This window comes from Erythranthe guttata, chromosome 1, assembly GCF_056151865.1.
Source record: "Erythranthe guttata isolate IM_541 chromosome 1, IM_541, whole genome shotgun sequence".
Lineage (NCBI taxonomy): Eukaryota > Viridiplantae > Streptophyta > Magnoliopsida > Lamiales > Phrymaceae > Erythranthe > Erythranthe guttata.
This window is the reverse complement of record NC_142533.1, coordinates 102,302-120,414: the sequence shown is the minus strand read 5'-3', so window position 1 is coordinate 120,414 and position 18,113 is coordinate 102,302. Positions and strand designations below refer to the sequence as shown.

The following is an 18,113-nucleotide window of genomic DNA, read 5'->3' as shown; positions in this document are numbered from 1 at the left end:
GGGGCAGTTGATCTTTTCATTGGTTTTAGTGGAATTAATTAATTAATTAGGTACAAAAGCTTTGTATTATTTGAGTATGTTATCCAGTCCAGATTTGATTACAGGTACATTACAAGTTGATTGGAGGTGTATAATTAGATAAGTTATATATATATAATAATACTATATTAGGGATCGAATAATATGTCAACATACATACATACATACATGCTGTACATATATAATCATGCAAATGGTGTGGTGTGTGGTGTGACCAAGTTACGATACAAAGATTTTCAGACAGTAGAGCCAATTGATCCATCCAAAACTGTTTTCTCAAGAATTATTAATGCTTGGGCTTGGTAGAACGAACCGTGAAAAGTCTCGGAGGCCCGATTGTAGCTGTTGGATTAATAACCGGCCCACTTTATCAGGGCCTTTTTTTCTTGGGCCTATGTTTATTTTTTTTTTTTGAAAATCTAATTTCTAAATAAATAGTTAATTAATTGTTATTTATTGGTCAATCTCATGGGTTTTTGTTTTTATCGCAATTAATTAAATCTCATGGTTTGGTTACGAAGATTGTATATTTGCAATAATGGAAAAGAATAACCATATTTTTAGTATTTCAAATCATGTTTATATTTACAAAGTCGATATTTAGAGTTTTCATCCCAAAATAAAATAAATGTCCATAATTATGGATAGACTTTTGTACGTATAAATATATAAGTACATACAGAGTACTCCTGGTCTCCATCTCCTCAACAACTTATCAGATAAGCAGCACAACTTATCTCCCCTTTGACGCATCGGTTTTCTCACTGTATCTGAAAGAATTTTCAGGCAGAAATTTGTTTAGAGAGAGAGAGAGAGAAAGGAAGAGAGACGGTTCAGACCTTTTGTTTTCAGTTCTATTTTTTCTAATAAAAAAAAAAAGGTAAGCATCTCTCTCCCAATGCCCTTTTCTTTTGCTTTTCTCTTTTATATTACTGTGACTTTTCAAGTTTCTTTGATTTTTGTGACCCTGTTTTCAATTAATTAAATTAAGAAAAAAATATTTAATCCTCTGGTTTTCTATATTGTTTGTTCTGTGGCCTTTATTTATACATTAATGTACTGTTATTAATCGAGAACCGTGGTTTTTTCTGCATGCTTTTGTAAGTTTTTATTTTAATTTGTCAAATTGTTGTGAATAATGAAAGATGTTGATCAGAATCCCTTTTTGAAGCAAACTTATTTACTGATCAATTGAATTGAAAAATTGAAGTTACCTGTATGTATATATGTATGATTTGTTCTAATGTTTTTTTTTTTTTTAATTTTTGGTGTTTGAAGGATAGTAGTGTGGGCAAAATGTCTCTGAGTAAGGATCTGGTGTTGTTGATGTTGCAATTCTGTGCTGAAGAGAATTTCAAAAGGACTGCTCACATGTTTGTCTTTTATTTCTCTCTCTACATCTTCATCTTCCAATTCTTCTTTTTCTTTTTTTCTTTTTGTTTTTTTTAATAATTGTGGAATTTACTTTTGATGTATTGTATGATAATAATAGGCTTGAGCAGGAAAGTGGTTATTTCTTCGATTTGGAATATTTTGAAGAGCTGATCCTCCATGGTAAATGGGAAGAGGCAGAGGAATATCTGTCCGGCTTCACATTAGTTGAAGACAACAAATATTCAACCAAGATTTATTTTGAGATTCGCAAGCAAAAATTTCTTGAGGCCCTGGACAAGTACGATTTTTTATGAATAATCAATAACAATAGAAAACTTCCCTGGTTTAATTTATTTCTGACATTATATTTTTGTGATAGACGTGAATCTGCTGCGGCTTTAGACATTCTTGTGAAAGATCTCAAAGTTTTTGAGCAATCAAACAAAGAATTGTACAAAGAAATGACTCTGCTCCTAACTATGCCCAACTTTAGGCATGTTTCTATTTCCTTATAACATCTGTTGGACTTTTCAACCAACAAAAAAACTTTAAAAAATATGTAATGGTAATTCGGTGATAAATTGGCAGGGAGCATAGTGAGCTGACCTCGTATGGAGATACGTTATCTGTGAGAAGAAGCATTATAAATGAAATGAGGGCTGTCATTCAGGCAAATCCAATTCTCCATGGAAAAACCAACTTTCCCCCTATTACCAAGTCAAGGCTAAGGCGTCTCATTAACCAGAGGCACTTCTTTTCTCTGCCCCCTTTTTTTATGATTTTGAGTTTAAATTTGAAATCATTATTCCTCTCGTTAAGTCGATATGCAATTATACTTACCGTGATGGACATTTTTGTTATTGGATGAATATAATACTGATTGTGAAGTTACAATATGCAGTTTGAATTGGCAGCATAAGCACTGTGCACATCCTCATCCACAACCACATATTGACACCCTCTTTACAGATCATAAGTGTCCTGGACCAGATAATATGATGCAACAGAGTCAATTGGAAAACGAAATTTCACTTGTAAGTTCTTTTTTTTTTCTTAATCTTTTGTCCTTTGAAACCTAAATCAAGCTTCATTGTTTTCTTGCACTAATATTGGAAATTTCGATGCTTTTTTCAGGTCACCATGTCCACCGAACTGTCTGCATCACCTCTCACCGGTACCACCCCAGCTGTAAAACCTCTCAATGAAGTAAGTAATCGCCGTGCTAATGAATTATTATTATATTTGTTGATAAGTACAGTCATTATATATTTCAAAACAAATATTGTTATGTAGGTAATATCACCCACAGATTCTTCGAGCATTTGTCAAGATTCAGCAAATGATGTCGAAAAAGATGAAATTTTAGCAATTATTGAAGGCCATGAGTTGCTTCAAACTTCCCCTTGTGTTTCGGGCGATTCTTCCTCTGGATATCTAACAGAATCATTCAGAAAGGTCAGCATCTCTCTATCCTTGTACAGTTTATTCGTGGGAAAATGTTTTTTTTTCCCCCTGCTTGTTTTGTTAATGCTTTGTGTCATGTTTAGCTTTCTGTAAATCAGATGCCTGTGCTGCCTCTTCAAACTGTTGTTCCGGCAAGAAATGCTGCTTCAGTAAGTTGTCTTAAAACATTGAGTATTTTCTTTTTATGTCTTCCTCTAATAGTCTAATTAATACACTTTTTAGGAAGAATCTCTGGTTATGTGGCAGAACATAAGTGCCAGAGGGGTTTGCCCTAATAATGAATTAATGAAAATGGAGATACCCCATATTTCTAAAGTTGTTGAAGTTTCAAGCTGTGAATATGTTATCCTCCCCTCTCTAGTTCAGACTAATACGGTACGATTAACACAAATCCCCCATATTATCATATAATGTGAGAAATCACCACCGAGTAAACACAGTTTTAACAACATTGATTAATTTAATTTGATGGGGTTTTCAGATAAGGAGGTTGCTGTACAGTCATTCAGGTAATGGGGTTGTGGCATTAGCAGAAGATGGGACTCATCTACTCTGGAAATGGGAAAAAAATGATGATAATATAAACGGGGAGGCAAGTACAAAGAGTACCCCTGCACTATATCAACCAAAGAGAGGTTTATTAATGATAAACGATACTCCACCTCGAAATAGCAGTTTGGATGATCAAGTTCCATCTACCTTGACATTGTCCAAAAATGACGCTTATGTTATCTCATCATCTGGAGCCGTCATTTCTTTATACGACGCCATCTCTTTCAAGGTAATATAATTATCCATTAAAACTGTGTTTACGTGCTGCTGCTTAATTCATTATTTATTATTATTATTATTTTTGTTCACTTAAAAAAGATAATGCTCGATGAATGAACGTAGGAACTAAGAAGTGTGATGAGGCCACCCCCTGCTGCAACATGTATTGTGTTCTATCCGCCAGATAACAACGTAATTGCTATTGGCCGCCATGACGCATCAATCCTCATCTTTAACATACGTACTGATGAGGTATGTATCGAAATATTATTATTTTTGCTCTTAATACCCAAGAATTAAACATGCCCTTTATTTTGGCAGTTAATAAGTAAGCTTAAAGGGCACTCGAAAAGAGTTACTGGGCTTGCCTTCTCGACCACCTTAAATGTACTCGTCTCTTGTGCCGTAGATACTGAGGTTAGTGTTATACAAATTTATTGTTCAATATATATATATATATATATATATATATATATCTTGATTGGCTGCTTAATAGTGTGTGAATTCCGTTTAGATTATTGTGTGGGATAGTCGTACATGGGAGAAAAAGAAAAGCACAGTGTTGCAGATTTCAGGTGGTTTGTTGGGGTCAGCAGAGCTATCGGAAACCAGTATTGAACTCGACAAGGATCATAATCACTTCCTTGCTGTTCATCAGACTCAACTTGCCATTTATGAAACATTAACACTTAGACGTGTCAAGCAGGTCAAATATCTCTCTCTTTGCTAAATCTCTCTCTCTCTGTCTCTCTCATTCATGATTTATTGATATCTGGTCTGTAAAATCGACAGTGGACGATTGCCAACTTTTGTGCGAGGATATCGCATGCGACGTATTCATGTGATAGTGAAATGGTATATGCTGCAATGAGAGATGGAATCATTTTAGTGCTTGATGCTTCGGATCTTAGTCCAAGATACGAGATTGATCCATCTGCATATCTTCCATCTCGTCTCAGGTACTAATGACTAATGACAAGAGTATTTTGATTGAGCAAGAATGTAATTAGTAATTAATATGTGAACGAACGCATGATGCAGGCCTTGTTATGTGGTGGGGGTGGTGGATCCAGTAGTGATAGCTGCTCATCCAAAGAAGAAAAACCAGTTTGCTTTGGGATTATCAAATGGTGAAGTTGTAGTTGTTGAGCCCCTTTTTCCGACTCAAGTTAAATTGGCGGCCCTTCCTTCGTCTCTCTGAAAATCAAGACAAATGGAGTTTTAATTGCATTTTTTTATGTCATTTTCATTTAATTTCGTTTTGAGGACCAAATTATTTATCGTCTATCATCATTCTAGTACAAATATATATATATTGCTATTTTTCCTTCTTTCTTGAATTAACAAATATATGTCTACTCTTTATCTTGTTTTATAATTAAAATCATTAGACGAAATTTAAATCACACGAGTAAATAATGGGAAAATTCCCTTGCCAAAAACAAACACTCGGAATAGAAGTAGAAAGGATAAACCAACCATTACAAAATTTCTTATATTTGAACAAGTTTTTTATTTCAATTTCTAAATTTTCTGATATATTATACAACAGAGTTGAAAATAATTTATCACTTTGAAAAAAGCCAATTGAGACCAATTTTAATATGTGGAATTAATTCCTCTGGGAATAATAGTCAACTTCATTTATTGACCCAATTTTTCTGTAGATTTATTTAACAAAAAAGTAATTAATAATTAGAAATTGAATCACCGTTACCTCCTTGTGTCAAAGTAGGAGGTCAAAGTAGGAGGTAGCGGTGCCTAATTAGTAATTAGTAATTAGTAATTGGTAATTAGCAACCTCCTCCTTATCGCTCGATCGCTCGCTCACTTGGGTCAAACTCCCCCCGTTTTCATTTCTTTTCTCGTAATCTGCTGCTGGGGAACCCTTTTCGCTTTTGAGGTGACTTCAATTTTCTTTCTTCATCTTTGGTTTTCAATTGAATCTTTCTTATCGATTCCCGTTTCATTTGCAGCTTAATTGGCTTCTTCTTCTTGTTTTTTTTTGAGTAATCTTGATTTTGTACTATTGGGGAAATTATTGATTTGTATGTATGAACGCAATGAATCATGACAATGCTTTAATTTTTTTTATTTTGGTTGTCATTTTGTTCTCTGTTTGTTCTGTATGTAATGCAATCAAAATGATGCCTGCTGCTATGATAATCTTGTCAAAGGATTTTTAGTTTCTTAGCATAATAATGGTTCTGAGTTCTGACAGAGATTTAAATCGACTAATATAGAGAATATACAGTTTTTACTTTAAATGATGGTAGGAAATCTTGTCTTCCTGATAAATTTATGATTTTGATACAATGTTCTTACCTTGTGTTTTGCATTGTTTCCGCTAGAAAAATGTGTCGTACTTGATTACACATATTTGTTAGGACAGTTTTGTGACACTGAATGGCAAATGTATCTTGTGCATCATATATATATCTTAAGTTCATCTGATGTTTGGGTAAAATCGTATCTACTTCATTGGACATGTCTTCTGTGTTTCTGGTCTGTTATTATCTTATCAATCAAGATTATTAAACTTCATTTTTCCGAATTCTTATAGGAGGAGGGCTTCTCCCTTTTTTTTTTTCTTTTTTCTGTGAACGAACTTGAGAAATCCTCCACCAAGAAAGAAAGATCTGGTTTCTCCCTTCATGAAACCAAAAGAGAATGAAGATCACAAATGTCCCAAAACGCTACATAATTGTAGTATTGACATTCATCTGCACTTGCGTCTGCTACATAGAACGAGTGGGCTTCTCCATTGCATACACTGCAGCCGCTGATGCCGCTGGAATTAACCAGTCTAGCAAAGGCATGATTCTCTCAACCTTCTATTACGGGTATGCCTGTTCACAAGTTCCTGGCGGCTGGGCAGCTCAGAAAATCGGTGGAAGAACTGTTCTCTTACTTTCCTTTCTCTTGTGGTCTCTGACTTGTGCTTTCGTACCCTTGGATCCAAATCGGGTCACGCTTATGGTACTAGCTCGTTTGCTTGTTGGAGTGGCACAGGGCTTCATCTTTCCCTCCATCCACACTGTACTTGCACAGTGGGTCCCACCACATGAAAGATCAAGATCAGTTTCTCTTACAACCTCTGGTATGTATTTCGGTGCAGCTGTAGGAACGCTTTTGCTCCCGTCACTGGTCAAGTTTCGGGGCCCACAATCAGTATTTGTGGCCGAAGCTTCTTTAGGTGCTATGTGGTCCCTACTTTGGTTTAGGTACGCCAGCGACCCCCCTCGTTCTGAGCATCCGAAGGCTACAGCTGCTGGTTTTGGTGAATCAATGCTTCCAATCAAAGAAAATCATCAAAAGACAAAAATAGAAAATGGAGTACATTCAACTCGAACAACAACAAATATTCCTTGGAAGAGAATTATGCTCAGTTTGCCTATTTGGGCGATTGTGGTAAATAATTTTACTTTCCACTACGGCCTATATGTACTCATGAATTGGCTTCCGACGTATTTCGAATTGGGGCTCCAGCACAGCCTTCAAGAGATGGGGTCTTCTAAAATGATACCTTATCTGAACATGTTTTTGTTCTCGAACATCGGTGGTGTGATAGCGGATCACTTGATCACCAGGAGAATTATGTCTGTGACTAGAACAAGGAAGCTTCTAAACACGGTTGGATTTGTGGTGGCTTCAATTGCATTGATGGCAATTCCGTTGTTCAGAACACCAAACGGGGCTGTGTTTTGTTCTTCGGTGGCTCTCGGTTTCTTGGCATTTGCAAGAGCTGGATTTGCAGTGAATCACATGGATGTTGCTCCAAGATATGCAGGGATTGTTATGGGGGTATCTAATACAGCTGGCACTTTAGCAGGGGTGATTGGGGTTGATCTTACCGGTAGACTTCTTGAGGCGGCTAAGGCGGCACAGTTGGATCTGACAAGCCCAGATAGCTGGAGAGCGGTTTTTGTAATACCAGGCTCACTCTGTATCTTCAGTTCACTCGTCTTTCTTTTGTTATCCACAGGTGACAGGATTTTTGACTGACTCAGACAACTAACTAAACTTTTTTTGTGTTGAACATTGTAATACTTGATGATATTCTTGCTGATACCATTCTTTATGGTTTCTGCTTCATAAATAAATTAGCCTTCCGAGTTCTGCCCATTGTTTTTTTTTTTAATGTTTTTGTTACTTCATCAAACGATCGTGTTTGTTTAACTCGGCACTATCTTTCGGAGTTTGGTCCATTAGTTTTTTTTGCTTAATGAATAGTGAGAGATTAAAGACCAAGAGTATTAATATTTCATTTTTGGAGAACAAGAGTTGTTACCACCATAGAACATTGACAGATTAAAGAAACACAAACTATCAAGAATTGTTTCTTAAAAGGAAGACTAAGACCAAATTTGTTATTGCCAGAAATCACAAGTTATAAGTTACATTCAACTGAGGCATGAATGCTAATTTATCAAATAAGGAAGGTCTTGTGCCACCACCTCACAAATTCAAGCATCAACTTTTGCTGCTGCAGAGGCATAACTTACACTGCTGTCTCTCATGGATTTGCAGTGGCTTGACTGTTCGTATCGCAGAAATCGAATCTTTATCTTTGTTGAGCTACTCTTCAACATCTATTGGAATTTCAAATACAAACTTTGGTTAGGAAATCCTCCAATTAAGGATAAAGCAAATAAGTAGAACGCATAGCTCAATAAGTGAAAGTAAGGTAGCTCTTTTAGAAGAAGAAAAACGGAAGAAAAAAGAGGCACGTTAAAGATATGTACATGAAGAAAAACACTAATTGGATGTCGTCCACAAATAGTATTGTCCGTCTCCAAGAGATACTGCTTAAATGCATCTGGATCTCCTGTCTCTATTATATCCATTCCCGATTTATCCAATGCCTCAATAGACTTGTGGATAGCTCCATGTTTTTTATCATAATGCGTGTAGTTGAATCTAAACAAAAAAGAAGATCAAACTCGTGTGATATTTCAGGTATTAATCTTGAAATGGATAACCGAAACAGTGAGGACAGGTTCTGAATAAAGATGAGGAGCATAACATACCGTGAACCCCAGTGACAAAAATCTGAAGAGACAGAAAAGAAATTTGTTGGATCATCCACATATTTGGCTAATAGTCGACCATACATGGCTTCAGTTTCAGCACTGAGAGCACCGACCAGAATGGGCACAACTTTCACAGAATACCTGTATTAACTTGTAATACATATTAGCCAGAAGAAAGATAATTGTTGAAGAAAAGTAAAGCAAAGAAAAACAAATCATACATACCCCTGGAATACTTTAACTAGATAGGGAAGGTGCATTTCCATGCTATGCTCAGCCTCATCAACATGAAGATCCATGAATTCAAACTTCCCAGTAGCTTTAAGCTCCTCATTGACTGGCACAAAGGTAAATCATAAACTATTTACCCGGGAAATATTAAAGTAAAAAAACTATTTTTGATGGATGCGCGAATGACACTGTAGAAATACATAGAAAGTTTGTTTTGGAAACAAATTGGCAATGCAGAAACAGCAGAGAAAGTGAGTGGTGGTGGCATGTACCTTGTAGATCAATTGGTAGGTCACCTATGGGGGTCTTGTAGAGTGTAGCTTTTGAAAGAGCACATTTGGGAGTGTAATGGTGGTGAGATGGGCCAAGAAGAAACACCCTAGAGCTGCATAATAATAAAGATAAAGATAAAAAAGAGGTCTTCAAAAGAAAACTTGGGTATTCATTCATGTAAATTAGAAAATACATGTTTTCAGGATCAATGTTGCCAAAGGCATAGGCTGCAGCACGGCCAGAGTATGAATAACCTGCATGACTAAATGGTAGAAAACCAAGATTTGTGTTAGAGGTGTCGTCGTCACCATTTCAATACAAGGATAATAACGGTGGTGGTGGTCAGTGGTGACTTACGGTGCAATAACAGCTCTTACATCTGAAGATTGGGCAACCCCGCAATCCCTAAGCCACCCATCAAGCTCTTCCCCTAACTTTTTAGCTTTACCAATGGAACATCAATAATTCTTCTTAGAAACACTCAAACAGACTTTTAACAACATAATTTATTTAAGCTGGATGATGATCTTAATTATTAATTAAAAAAAAACAAATCTTTGAGCAATTAACTTAAGAGACAAAATCGAAAAATACAAAATAAAAAACTAATCTTTTTCATCAAGACCGGAGTTTTGTTTGTTCTGAATTATTGACATAGTTAATAAGCAATAGAGTCCTGACTGAGTAGAATGAACAAGTAAAGAAAGATGAATTGAGAATTGAGCGAAATTGGGTGCTTACGATTGTCGGTGTACCATGAACCAGCGTGAGATGCTCTCCTGATCTTGTCCATTCCAAAACCTAATAGATGATGATGATGATGATGATGATGATGATGATAGATTCTTCTTCTACTGTAAATTGGTACAAGATATGTTATAATATTAATATATATAAAAAATAGTGTGAGAAGAAGAAGAAGAAGATTAAATTCAGACGCAAAGTGCGCCAGAGAAAGTGACCCAATGCCGGATAATTGGGCCTTGTTTTGTTGGCCCCACCCACTTTAAACTCTTTGTTGGTCCGGATACCATTTTCCTTCTGCAAACATTTTATTATGCTATAAATATTCTTTTTTTAAGTTTTACACAAACCAAATTATTTAATTTCAACTTTTATGACTAAATAAATTATATGTTGTTTATCAACTATCTAGAATTGTTCTTTGCTAGTAGTGACTGGTTAATGGTGACACATACAACAGATTAAAGCCAAAGAATCATCGAAGATTGACACAACAAGTTGTTCGCATCGCCCCCACAAACAATAATACAAGAAATAGTGTATTAATGTGTATACATCCACAAAAAAACACTTTACAAATCCAATTCAATTCAAATAACCATTCCATTCTATGTTGTATGTAATAATGTAAACCCAAAAAAGAAAAAAATGAGCACCCTTCCCTCAGGTACAAGAATATCATCCCAAAGATGAAAGAACAAATCAAACTTCTCTGAAAAAAATTAATTGAAAATAATAAAACGCCACCTAATCCAAAATTAAGTGGGCGTAATGGTGAATTTCTTCACTTGACAAGCAAAGCAGAGCAAACCAAGATGACTGACAACAACTATCAAGAAGGACCTGCAAGATGATTTGTAAATACTGTCAGTGAAAAGCAACACACCCATAAACTATAAACTATGTTGTCAATATTAATATCCATAATAAATTTGCTCCATGAAATTACCTAAAATAATCTGGAAATACTTGTTTTCTTTTCTTTCTTATCAGGGGTGCTCCAAAACTGAATGAAGTTTCGGAGAGCGCCTTCTAAATAGTGGTTCCAGTCGGAAAGATGCCACACCAGTTCGCCACCTATCAGCATCATACATCTCATTCCAAGCCTGTACTATTTCATCCACTTTGAATCCTACGTTGTCACAAATTCAAAAACGAAAACAGTAACCAAGTGTCAAATCTACAAGCCCATTCACGAAACAATGCACACAAAAATAAACTGTACCTTCTAAAGCAGTTTCATTTGAGCAATGGTTCTTGATCATAACTGCAATATCTGTTTGTGATGCTCCCCCAAGTTCAAACTTTTCAACAGCAACCTCCACGCATTCTTCCCAAGTCGGTAGGCTTAACTTATATTCTACAACAGAGCGTTCATACAGCATCGTACCCCATAACAGGTAAATCTGAGACCTCATAGATTCTGCCTGCTCAGAAGCTTCGTCTGGTGATATATCTTTAAATAGCCCATCCAACCCAAATTTACGCAACTCTGCTTTATCTTTTTCATATTTTGAGAGTCCATTAAGGCGTTGTTCTTCAATCTCTTCCCACATTTGCATCCCTTTCTCCATACTATCCTCGGCTTTGTTATATAGCTCCAATACCTGTGCCGATGGCCCTATCTCTAAATCAGACGTGCTCCCAATTACATAAGACCAAGAAAGTTTTGCTTGTTCAAATTGCTGCAGTCCAAGAGCAAGAAGCCCTTCGTAAAAGTCTGGCTTAACTTTTAAAGCTTCCTCATACCTCATACCAGCCTTGGCATATTCGTTTTGTGCCCAATCATAAGCAGCTTTAACCTGCATCTGCACGGATTCAGCAGAGGTATCTTCAGGAACAAACACCTTCTTCCTTGCCTTGGACAAGTGAACATGTCCCCAGTTGAACAACGCTAAAGCGCTCATCTCCTGGAACTTGGCTGCAGCAATATCAAACAGCTCTTGTGCATCTTCACTTGCAACAACATCTTCCATTGCTTCCGTATATAATTTCATTCCTATTTCATGAAGATCCAGGTAGGAGTCACATTCAAATCCAACATGATTCATGAACAGCTTTGCAAACTGGAAAATCCAGTCCTCAACACAGGGTGGATTTTTCTCTACATCAGTGTTTTTCGTGACCAGCAATGGTTTCTCCTTGCTTTTGTGCAATTCCTCTTCAATGACCATCCCCTCGTAAAGTGGCTCTTTCTCGGGACTAACTTCAGCAACGTACAATCTCAAAAAGCCTTGACGATTAGCCAATCCCTCAGCTATTCTCAGCTCATCAGTTGTAGTGATAGTTACCAAATCACCTTCTTGATCCTTATACTTGATTAGGACACCCTTCAGATTTGGGAATCTGTCCACAACTATGTCCCTCACCAGACGAATACCACAATTCACTGGTAACTGCGCCCATCTTATGTCCTCTCCATGAACCAATTTCACAGATTTCATTAGTACCTTTTCTTCCGTGACACTTCGTTTCTCTTCAACAACCACCTTTTCCTCGGCCTTCTTTTCTTCAACTTCATTAACATTCTTCTCCTCAGGTTCCTCGGTATTCTTCCTGTCAAACTTGGTATTCTTCTTTTTCTTTCCCTTCTCTTTGACAACCTTTCTAGGAACCGGTGCATAAGTAGGCTCAACATAACTTGGGGGCAAATCAACACCCTTGTCTTCGATCTGCCCACCACTCTTTTCGATTGCCTTTTTCACACTATCAGCAATCTCCAACGCAGTCAAATTATTGGGTTCCATACTCAACACATTATTGACGTCTCTTAAAGCCATGTCAAGCCTATTCAGGGCCTCGTAACACCTTGCCCTTCTCAATAAAGCCTTGCTATACTTGGGAGCCACTTGAAGTGCCAAATTACATTCATTTACAGCTCTAGGGTACTCACCGATGCCCATTTGCATGTAACAAGCAGCCATGTTACTCCGCAAAGATGCAACGTCAATATGGTTTAAAGGTAGCAATTTGAGGGCCTTTTCATACTTCAACATAGCACCTTCATGATCACGTTTCTGGAACAACTTGTTGCCATCTTCCTTCAATTCTTGAGACATGTTGATGAAGATAGCAGTATCTTCATCAAATGCCTTTGAGTTACGTTCCACAGCTTTAGTATGCTTCTGGTTTCCATCGTTGGATTTTGACCCTATCTGAATTTTCTTCTTTGCAGTAGGCTTTCCCATTTTTTTACTCCAATAAAATCACAAAGTATCTGATTTATACTCTGTCAAAGGAAAACGCTCATTAACAATACAATCTAAACATCATCAAAGTAATCAATATAAATCAGGACAGCATATGAATAAAAAAATTATTAAAAAAAAAAAAAGCAAATGAGAGAATGCTTCTGAAAACAATCTGCAGAATGTATTTAAAAGCTCAAAATGAAAACCAAATATTAGATTTTTCTTCATGGCTCTAATATTTTTCGTACCAAATCCACCTGAGAAAGGGATTACAGACACGAATAACCTTGCGTAAAATAATTAACTAGGAAAAATCAGAGCTAAAAGAGAATATATAAAATACCTTGGATAGAGAGGTATTTGCGAATCAAGAATAATCGGTGATGATGGTTACCGAGCTGAGAAACTGAAATATATTATTGAACGTATGTAAATATGGAAATAAATAACGCTTCGAAATATTATGTTCGTCTGAGATGCAAAAAGGCTGAGGAGTATTAAAGCGGTTTAAGAAAGGCAAGAGTATTTTTGGGAGAGGCGAGAAATTAAAGGATGTCTGGTTTTGGGGAATTAAAAATGTCACTAGGGTTTCTAATTTCCATTTTCTACTTTCTCGAGTTAGCAGCCGTCAACATATTATTATTATTATTATTATTATTATTTTATTTATTAAACTTGATGTTGTTGATTCAACAATTTAGCAAAAATTCAACGAGGAAGGGGGGCGTGGAGAACACGCGTCGAGAAGCCCCACTGACAGAAAAGCCAGGAAATCGGTACCCTGGGACCCACTGCTGACAGCGAATGAGAAAATCGAATATTCCAGATACAAATGACCCTCATTAGCTGTAATTAGTCGCATATACCCTTTAATATCATTCATTCCCAAATTTAGTTCATCAAAATTCAAAATCATCAGATCAAAAAAATATAAACATAAGATAGAAAATTAAAATAGAGTTGAAGAGTATATTAATTACTAAGCTCCCAGCGGTTTGTATACATACATACATACATACATACACCTTGAGAAAAAAAAGAAGACAACTGAAGCAGAGGCATGTTATCCTTAGTAAACCAATTACACAAGAGAAAAATGAGGTCTATTCATCTTATATAAGTTACTAACTGGAGAATATAGATTGATGATATCATTTGTACAATATTGCCAGTATCTCCAAAAGCAACTGCAAAGTAGGTAATTATGAATATTAGCTGTCGGAGTCAAGCTTCGGTGCTGCTGCGGTGAACAGGGAGTTCATGGGGATAACCACCACCACCACCACCACCGAGAAATGGACTGGACATTTGAAAGAATGATAAAAAGCTGAAGAAACCAGCTTCTGTAGGTTCAGCGATATCTCTTTCACGCTTGTGCAGAACTCTAACAAACTCATCTGCACTTAAACGTCCATCTTTATTCGCATCGAATACATGGAATATTATTTCAAGCATTTTGTCTGTCAGCGACACCCCACACACCTGTTCATCAACAAAATATCATCGTCAACACACTATTGCCAAAAAATACTCGCTCATTAACCATTTTGTAATAAAGGAATCGGAACCAACTTGATTAGCTGCACGTTGGAGATCCTTCCTTGTCAACAACCCATTTACTTGCCCAAAACTAAAAAGTGCCAAAGAGAAGGGTTGCAACTTTTTTCGCAGCTTGGCAAAACTCTTGAATTCCTCTCGTGTAATACGAATATTACCAAGACCTGGGTGATTATCCAACTCATCAACACGACGAAGCAGCTTACTCAGGTGTTTCAAATCCGCTGATGCAACCATTGAGAGTGCAAAATCCTTTGCAGATATGGTTCCTCGTAATTTGTAATCGTAGTGAGCAAACTCCAACTCCACCAACTATCAATCTCAAAATTAAATATAAATCAGAAATAGTTATGTTGCTGACTTTCTGGACGAAGCATAAGATGGACATACCTCATCGTGCAGATGTCTCAAGAATTGGACGAATTTATCATGTCGAAGAAGATCCTTGCCATCTTTCCCAAAGAAGTACTCTAATAGGCCTCCATTTTCTATTGAACCGCCGAGCTTGCTTCCTGCTCGAAATCCATCGCTGTGGACAGCCCCTTGCCTATTATGAGCTCGCATCAATGTCATCACTTTCTTAAATTCCTCTCTATCTATTTTCCTGTTGTGAAAAAGTGAAACTTTGCATCATCCAGGAAGCAATTGAGAGGTCCTCTATTATAATAACAGTGACGATACAAATCAATGAACCTAGGGAAAATATTTCTGATATTTACATAGATATAGCCATATAGGCAACAAAAATTGAACAGTAAATAAGAGTTCAGAAGGGGGTGACATCGAAGAATTTTCTTGTGCCTATTGCAAATAGCATATTAATCAAGCTAACACTTAAAACACAGACGTTAGATCAATTTAAGACACTGAACAAGCAAAGACCAAATCTACACGTTTATCCAAAGATGTGTGTTTCCCAGAACACTAGAACAAAGAATCATTACTTGAAATGTCAAAGACATATTAATCAATTCGGGGTATTTGAACAGTTCACATTGACGGACAATGTTAGATTGACACCTACCCATTGCAGTCAAGGTCAAACATCTTGAATGCCACTGAAAAGCTTGATTCTGGTATACTGAGAATTGTAACAAAGAATAGATACCTGTTGGAAATGCATTGGAAAAGTTTAGTTCTTCTCATGACAACTTTCTCATATAGTATTACATGGGAGGGAAAAAAGTATACCAGGGGGAAAGTTGAAATCAGAACCAAACAATCTAAGGGCAGAATCAATTAAGAAACAAAGAAAGATATGATCATCTCACCCAAAGAATACATGCTAGACGTGATAACTTACTCTTTAAATGATATGAGACCATCACCATTTGTGTCAAATAGCATAAAAAACTGTGATGGGGCACAGTGCAATTCACCAGGACTCCTTTCCCCTCTGAGATGTCCGTCTCTTACAAGGTTGGATTCAGAAGGGGGGAATACAGGAACAAGTGCTCGCATCAGATCAGCTGGTGTCATAAAAACTTCTCCATCATTGGCACGAACAGATGCAAAATACTCGAACACCTTAGGGAGGAACATGTTCAGTCAGATATAAAAATCAAAATTCTGTAAAATAAAGCTTAGACGAGCAAACAGAAGTTACTAAATTATTATATATACGTCCCGAAGATGGTTAAACTATAGACGTCAAATCTGAGATACACCCAGCAAAGTGTACATTGGGTATATCATCATCATTAATCTGCACTACACACATCAGCATTAATAATGTGTGTATTTTGTGTGTGAATAAATGGTGGTGAAGATATACCCGCTGTACTTGGCAAGCATGGAATAAACCAACTTTAGGTACGCAAGGCACATGTGCTTTTGCGGTTCATAACGATAGATATATAAAGAGGTTTGGCCACCTTCAGTTTGGTTAGTCCCCAGCAATCCCTCTATTTCGGAGAGGACAAGCATTTTACCATGTTGCTAGTTATTATTGAGGGTAGAAGTTTTAACAGACATATGGTTATAAACGAAGAATCACCACAAAAGGGATCCAACTAAAGGCCAACATTATTCATTTTCACTTCTCTTTTCAGTTATTTCAGAAATGGAAAAACCAATACTGACTGTGACATCTTTCTCTAATTCCAAATATAGCTGTTTGAATTAATGATGGGCAACAAACAGATCAAACTCTATAATTAGTCAAAATCCAGAATAATGAGCTACTTTTATTTTCCCAAACAAATGAAGACTAATTCTTCTTCTTGAGTTAAACTAAATCACGAGCTGAAAAAAGGAAAAGGGAATACCTTCTCTGGTGGACTCCGCATTCTGATTCGTTTCTCGTAGTTAAAGAATATTTTCCTTCTATATGCTTCTGCACACCACAATAAAAACGTGTAGAATGATAAATCCTTGATTGAAATCATAATGAATCTGTCGCTAAAAAGATTCATCGTTCCTTACCTCCAAATAGAAATACAGATTTATTATTTTGACTAGGCGGGGAAAGCGCGGCGGCAGTGGGGGCGGGGACAGGCGCTGAAGAATCGGCGAAGGATACATATGGGGAATCGGAAGAAGATGAAGAAAAGGAGTAAAGAGAAAATACAAGGGCAGAGGCGGTAATTATGCCGGCTGAAATTCGTCCTAGTATATTGGTTTCTAAATCGTCATGAAGAAACTTTGAAGAGTCGGGAGGTGGAGGTGAGGCAGAGAATTGGCGGAAATAGAAGCGTCGGACGGCAGGAAAGCGGTGGATCGAGGGGGAGGAACGACGGAGAAGTGACCAAGACGACATAGTTTTATCCAAGTTGTTGCAGCGGGGAACAAGTCTGTTTACTTTATATTCGGGCTGAGTGCCGGCCCACTCATTTCATAATGGACTCAACTTCTTTGAATGGGCCAAATTTATATTTTATTAATTAATTGGATCCACAAAATATGTTTAATTTGAATTTCTTAAATATGCAAGCAAAGTCAAATGTGTTTCTTAATTGTTACTCAAGCTCGAGATCTCGATTATCTTCTCCAATCATGATATATATTCTCCTTCAACAAACTATTTATTATTACTGAATATAATGTTAATTTGCAGTAAAAGAAATGTCATTTTTTAACTAATAGAAGAAGTGATGATTCCGTATATTATGCGATTTCAGTCTTTGAATGTCAGCTATATATATATATTACCATTTAGATGGATACACGTTTTTCAAATTACCTTCCCTTCTCATTAGTCATTAGTCGTTAGTCATTAGTAACGTTAACTATTATCGTATCAACTAGCTAGTATTAATTAATTATTTAATCTCAAATTATAAACTCTTTTTCCTGGTCAAATAATAACATTAGTAGTTGATGATGGTTTGATATGTGTACATCAACTGCAGTACTATATGTATTGGTGAACTACTAATGACTTACCAACTTGTCACCTCTTACAAATTAAAAGATCTACCTGCAGCTTGTCACCTCT

At 36.6% G+C, this 18,113-nt stretch overlaps 5 protein-coding genes across 8 annotated transcripts; 2 read left to right on the top strand and 3 right to left on the bottom strand.

The window, feature by feature from the left end:
* The first annotated feature begins 523 nt into the window (after positions 1-523).
* Positions 524-4,996, top strand: LOC105977231 (topless-related protein 1). Of its 2 annotated transcripts, none has more exons than XM_013002529.2 (16): positions 524-919; positions 1,318-1,412; positions 1,532-1,711; positions 1,793-1,906; positions 2,002-2,160; positions 2,315-2,447; positions 2,548-2,619; positions 2,707-2,868; positions 2,961-3,026; positions 3,100-3,252; positions 3,359-3,658; positions 3,772-3,900; positions 3,970-4,065; positions 4,163-4,354; positions 4,441-4,607; positions 4,690-4,996. In XM_013002529.2, the coding sequence occupies exons 2-16, from the start codon at positions 1,336-1,338 to the stop codon at positions 4,847-4,849; spliced, it is 2,160 nt and encodes a 719-aa protein (XP_012857983.2). In that variant the 5' UTR covers positions 524-919; positions 1,318-1,335; the 3' UTR covers positions 4,850-4,996. The 2 variants fall into 2 exon arrangements, with proteins under 2 accessions (XP_012857983.2, XP_012857984.2); XM_013002530.2 differs by lacking the exon at positions 524-919 and adding an exon at positions 922-1,139.
* A 406-nt stretch (positions 4,997-5,402) lies between these two features.
* On the top strand, positions 5,403-7,773 carry PHT4;6 (phosphate transporter 4;6). Its single transcript, XM_013002434.2, has 2 exons — positions 5,403-5,551; positions 6,212-7,773. Exon 2 carries the CDS (start codon positions 6,319-6,321, stop codon positions 7,651-7,653), a length of 1,335 nt encoding a protein of 444 aa, XP_012857888.1. The 5' UTR covers positions 5,403-5,551; positions 6,212-6,318; the 3' UTR covers positions 7,654-7,773.
* Positions 7,774-7,888: 115 nt separating this feature from the next.
* Positions 7,889-10,289, bottom strand: LOC105977159 (AmmeMemoRadiSam system protein B). 3 transcript variants are annotated; one of them, XM_088824903.1, is made up of 9 exons: positions 10,148-10,289; positions 9,927-10,039; positions 9,543-9,627; positions 9,379-9,447; positions 9,185-9,297; positions 8,907-9,018; positions 8,679-8,822; positions 8,394-8,568; positions 7,889-8,240 (listed from the first exon to the last, which is right to left on the bottom strand). In XM_088824903.1, the coding sequence occupies exons 2-9, from the start codon at positions 9,976-9,978 to the stop codon at positions 8,115-8,117; spliced, it is 876 nt and encodes a 291-aa protein (XP_088681029.1). In that variant the 5' UTR covers positions 9,979-10,039; positions 10,148-10,289; the 3' UTR covers positions 7,889-8,114. The 3 variants fall into 3 exon arrangements, with proteins under 3 accessions (XP_088681029.1, XP_088680992.1, XP_012857889.1); XM_088824866.1 differs by having other exon boundaries at positions 10,124-10,244; XM_013002435.2 differs by lacking the exon at positions 10,148-10,289 and having other exon boundaries at positions 9,927-10,123.
* Positions 10,290-10,452: 163 nt separating this feature from the next.
* Positions 10,453-13,791, bottom strand: LOC105977156 (protein PHOX1). The gene is made up of 4 exons (XM_013002433.2): positions 13,464-13,791; positions 11,155-13,158; positions 10,879-11,061; positions 10,453-10,772 (listed from the first exon to the last, which is right to left on the bottom strand). The coding sequence occupies exons 2-3, from the start codon at positions 13,115-13,117 to the stop codon at positions 10,919-10,921; spliced, it is 2,106 nt and encodes a 701-aa protein (XP_012857887.1). The 5' UTR covers positions 13,118-13,158; positions 13,464-13,791; the 3' UTR covers positions 10,453-10,772; positions 10,879-10,918.
* A 278-nt stretch (positions 13,792-14,069) lies between these two features.
* Positions 14,070-17,536, bottom strand: LOC105977219 (calcium-binding EF hand family protein). The gene is made up of 7 exons (XM_013002515.2): positions 17,102-17,536; positions 16,945-17,012; positions 15,981-16,204; positions 15,702-15,785; positions 15,068-15,281; positions 14,693-14,989; positions 14,070-14,602 (listed from the first exon to the last, which is right to left on the bottom strand). The coding sequence occupies exons 1-7, from the start codon at positions 17,433-17,435 to the stop codon at positions 14,345-14,347; spliced, it is 1,479 nt and encodes a 492-aa protein (XP_012857969.2). The 5' UTR covers positions 17,436-17,536; the 3' UTR covers positions 14,070-14,344.
* Positions 17,537-18,113: the final 577 nt, after the last annotated feature.